General features: G+C 45.5%; 1 protein-coding gene across 1 annotated transcript in view; it reads right to left on the bottom strand.

The window, feature by feature from the left end:
- The window catches only part of LOC311135224 (SRSF protein kinase 2-like), a 41,967-nt gene extending 37,684 nt beyond the window's left edge, over positions 1–4,283 (bottom strand). The window contains exon 1 of the mRNA XM_084169163.1: positions 3,533–4,283. Coding sequence (XP_084025289.1) covers positions 3,533–3,570 — 38 coding nt within the window. The 5' untranslated portion in view covers positions 3,571–4,283. The remainder of the gene's footprint in view (positions 1–3,532) is intronic.
- Positions 4,284–4,497: the final 214 nt, after the last annotated feature.

Raw genomic sequence — 4,497 nt, 5'->3', positions numbered from 1 at the left:
ACCATTAGTGATGAAAGAAAGATATCTGACCCAGAATCAGCTGATTGTAACGTCAACCCCCCCCCCCCCCCCGCCATGCCTCTAGTGCCATCTTACACAACAGCCTTCATCAAAATCTGCCTGCTGCTTAAAACGAAATGTGTCAGAGACAGAGCATCATTACGCTCGCAGCTTTCCTCCTGCCCCACTTCTTCCATCACTCCCTCTATCCTCCCCCTCTATCTATCCTCCAATCCTAATTCAAACAGAAGTAGATAGGCTGCTACCGCTGCTGGCGTCTCAGCAAGTCAGCTCAACTCATTGTTGGCTAACACCTTTCAGCTCAACCAAACTGAGCAAGTGTATGGGTGTACGTGTTCATGTATGTACATGTGTGTACCTGTGTGTGCGGTGCCTCGGGTCCAGATGGTACTTTAAAAATACAGCACTGATACCCCAAACATAGTGATATAGTGATTTGACACAGATATCAAGATAAAGCATTTCCACTTGCTCTCAGATGAGATTAAATAGAACACAGACTAATAATGAATAGGTCTATTCCTGATACACTTTAAATAATGCAAATACATTAGCCAATATAAACCTTCTCACATATTAGCCTTAATAGACTTGTATACTGTATGTGGCAAGTATATTAGCATAGATACCCATACTGCAATGTATATCTCTGATAAAGCAATTAGGCATAATATAATCATTTTCATATATCAACCCAGGTACATGTATTAAATGCCACCACTCATATGTCCCACCGATACTCATAGGCCTAAATCATAGGCATTGAAGGCTTTGTTAACTTTAGCCAAAACATTCTGTATCAGCCCTGATATGCTTGTAAATAGGCTATTCATATATGTTGCCATTCATACTACTCACATGTTAGCATTGATACTACTCATATGTGTTGGCATTTATACTACTCATATGTGTTAGCATTTATACTACTCATATGTGTTAGCATTTATCCTACTCATATGTTGGCATTGATACTACTTATATGTTGGCATTCATCCTACTCATATGTGTTGGCATTGATCCTACTCATATGTTAGCATTGGTCCTACTCATATGTTGGCATTGATACTACTCATATGTTGGCATTGATACTACTCATATGTTGGCATTGATACTACTCATATGTTGGCATTGATACTACTCATATGTTGGCATTGATACTACTCATATGTTGGCATTGATACTACTCATATGTTGGCATTGATACTACTCATATGTTAGCATTGATACTACTCATATGTTGGCATTGATACTACTCATATGTTGGCATTGATCCTACTCATATGTTGGCATTGATACTACTCATATGTTGGCATTAATCCTCATATGAAACCATAATAACATATTCATGACAACCTGGATTTCCAGCTAATCCTTGATGTTCTCATCATCATCCTCTGATTCCAGATACAATACCACCCACTTGCTCATTAGCTGTGATGTATTCATAGTGCAGATATCTAATAGTGGTATTAGACATTAGGGCTGTGACAATACCAGTATCGCAATATTCTTTCCATGGCAAAAATGAAAACAGGAAGCCAAACAAACTCTTTGGTCCTTTAAAAACCTGCTGTATGTAAAATATTGTGTGCTATCGCTTGTTAAATAAATAAATGTGACTCTGGATGACAACATAACGTTTGTTTCCAACATTAGGGCTGTTTTCCTAAAGAAGATAAATCCGCTTCGTGTTTAGTTTCCTTGCCATGTTACTAACAAATATTGCGATACTGGTATCATCCTGGTCCTATTAGACATGCATGCATTAATGATATCCCAGGCAATCCAGCCACAATATATTGTCTATCCTGAGTCAGGAATACCAGACAAGTCACTTTGCCCCTCCAGGGTCCAGAGGTGTTCTATGTGTGTGTGTGCATGTTTGTGTGTGACCAGACATCCACTTCACTCTACCAGGGTCTGTCTGTCTGTCTGTCTGTCTGTCTGTCTGTCTGTCTGTCTGTCTGTCTGTCTGTCTGTCTGTCTGTCTGTCTGTCTGTCTGTCTGTCTGTCTGTCAATAGCCGAATGTTTCCATTCTATAGTCTTCAAGTGGTTTTTGTGTCTGTGTCTGTGTCTGTGTCTGTGTCTGTGTCTGCACAGTGCACCTATCTACCCTTCCTCTTTGTCCAGCTAGAGACTTACTTCTCTCTCTATGCCAATACAATCCCCATTCACTGCCAAACCACCAAATCCTCTATATCTATGCCCATTCACTCCTGTTTGTCTGTGTGCCCACTCCACAGCAGATGAGAGAGTGTGTGTGTGTGTGTGTGTGTGTGTGTGTGTGTGTGTGTGCCAGTCTGAGGCATGGCGTTGCGTAGGCCTCTTGGCAGCCGGCCATGCCGGCTCTGCCCATTGACAATTGGCATGGCATCAGTGATGACTGAGTCAGATGCCTGGCCTCACCTCATGGCCCACCCCTCACCGCTCACAGAACCCATATTCTATATTTATATATAATGTTGTGTTCTGGACATGTCTTCCTTCCTGTGTTTTAGTCCGGAACTAGACCTATTTCGGCATGTGTAATATCGTGTTGTTTTGGTTGGTTTGATGTTTGATGTTGGTTTGTAATGTTGTGATGTGTTGATTTGATGTCTTGGTTTGTGTTGGTTTGATGTTGTGATGTCTGTTGGTTTGTGATGTTGGTTTGTGATGTTGCATTGTGATGTGTTGGTTTAATGTTGCTCTGTTGTGTTGGGATATCTGTTCTTTGCTTGTGATGTGATGTTGGTTGCAACATTGTGTTATAGGCTGTTGGTTTGTTGTAGCACACCCGTTTATGTAATGGTTGTGTGATTGTTGTGCAGTGAGATTGTGTTGTTATGCTAAAATGTCCTGTGTGTACAAGAGATATAGTATGCAGTCGTTTTACAACATTACAAGCTCTCTGGTTGTCATGCGAACTGCAGTTGTTTTTGGATGTTTGTACAAAGTCTGATGTTCGGTTGTTGTTTTCTATGTGTTTTGAGATGTGCTGCTGGTGATTGACGTCCGATTGTTTTGTCCTGCTGAGATGTGCTGGTGGCTGTGCTAATGTTGTGTGCTGGTGGCTGGTGGCTGTGCTAAAATGTGCTGGTGGCTGTGGAGCAGCCAGCGCCATACAGACAGACAGACATACCGACAGAGAGCATTTGATAGGGTGGCTGTTGTTTTTCGACTGGCTGTATGAAACGCTACAGCAGCATGCAACAATGGACCACTGCGCTTTTTCTCCTCTGTGTGTCAGCACACTGCACCCTCCACAAACAACAGTAGACGACAACCGGCTAGAGTTGGACAGATAGATGGATAGATGAGGAGACAGACGGCTAGAGAGAGAGGGAAGGAGGGTGGGAGGGAAGGGGAAGAGGGGGAGGATATGGGGGGATTCTGGAGGAGGAGAAAACAGAATGACAGTCAGCCAAACAGAATGCATGGCATAGAGACAGACAGACGGAGAGACTGGAGACAGACAGACAGACATACAGAGGGAGGGTGGGGGGTGGGGAAGGCGTTGAGACATGTTACCTTTCGGGGGACGAGGATTTCTCAGAGTTCACGGACATGAGCGGTGCCTGTTAGCCGCTCGCTCGCCGAGGGGCGACAGAGACGGCAAGGAACGACAAAACGGGCTCTCTCTCTTTTCTCTGCTTCGTCCTCTCTCCTTTCGTTCTGTGCCGTGTGTCTGTGTAAGGGTGGGGGGGCTGCCTCCCCTCCTCCTCCTCTCTCGCTTTCTCTCTTTCCCTCTTGCTCAGAGGAGAAGAAAGGATGGAGGACAACGATCCCAGAAAGAGGAGAAGAAAACAAGCAGATGTGGGCTGGCTAAGCAGAAATCTTGCTGCCTGTCAAGCGAGACCAGCGACGTCAGACACCCCTCCTCAGACCCCGCTTCCTTCCTTCCTCCCTTCCTTTACCACTCACTTTCGCTTTTTCAGAGGCTGTCGTTTTTTCAGTCTCCTTCCTTCCGTCCTCTGTCTTCCTTGGTTGGTTCTTAAACGGGTGATGAAATGAACACACAAGCTCCCACAGTCTCAATCCGGTCTCTCTCTCTCTCTCTCTCTCTCTCTCTCTCTCTCTGTCTGTCTGCCTGCCTGTCTGTCTGTCTGTCTGTCTGTCTGTCTGCCTGCCTGTCTGTCTGTCTGTCTGTCTGTCTGTCTGTCTGTCTCTCTCTGTCTCTCTCTCTCTCTGTCTCTCTCTCTCTCTCTCTCTGTGTGTAACAGCAGCAGCGCAGTAGCTGGCTCTAGCAGGCCTTCTGCAGCTCTGCACAACAACAGAGCCCAGAGCGAGCTGGAACAAACCACTGCCTGACAGAGAGAGGGGGGTGGGAGGGCTGGGACCAATGGAAAACGAAACCACTTCTCCCTGAGGCCCTCTCTCCTCCCCCTCTCCCTGCGTGGTCCGGCCCTCCCTCCTTCCCTCCTTCCCTCTCTACCTCCCTCAATCCCCTCTGCCTTATTACGACATCCTGTATCTCGGGGCAACGCCGCACAGAT

This window comes from Coregonus lavaretus, assembly GCF_964263955.1.
Source record: "Coregonus lavaretus genome assembly, chromosome: 9".
NCBI classification, from domain to species: domain Eukaryota; kingdom Metazoa; phylum Chordata; class Actinopteri; order Salmoniformes; family Salmonidae; genus Coregonus; species Coregonus lavaretus.
Note: the sequence above shows the minus strand (reverse complement) of the source record. Positions and strands in the feature narration are given on the sequence as shown.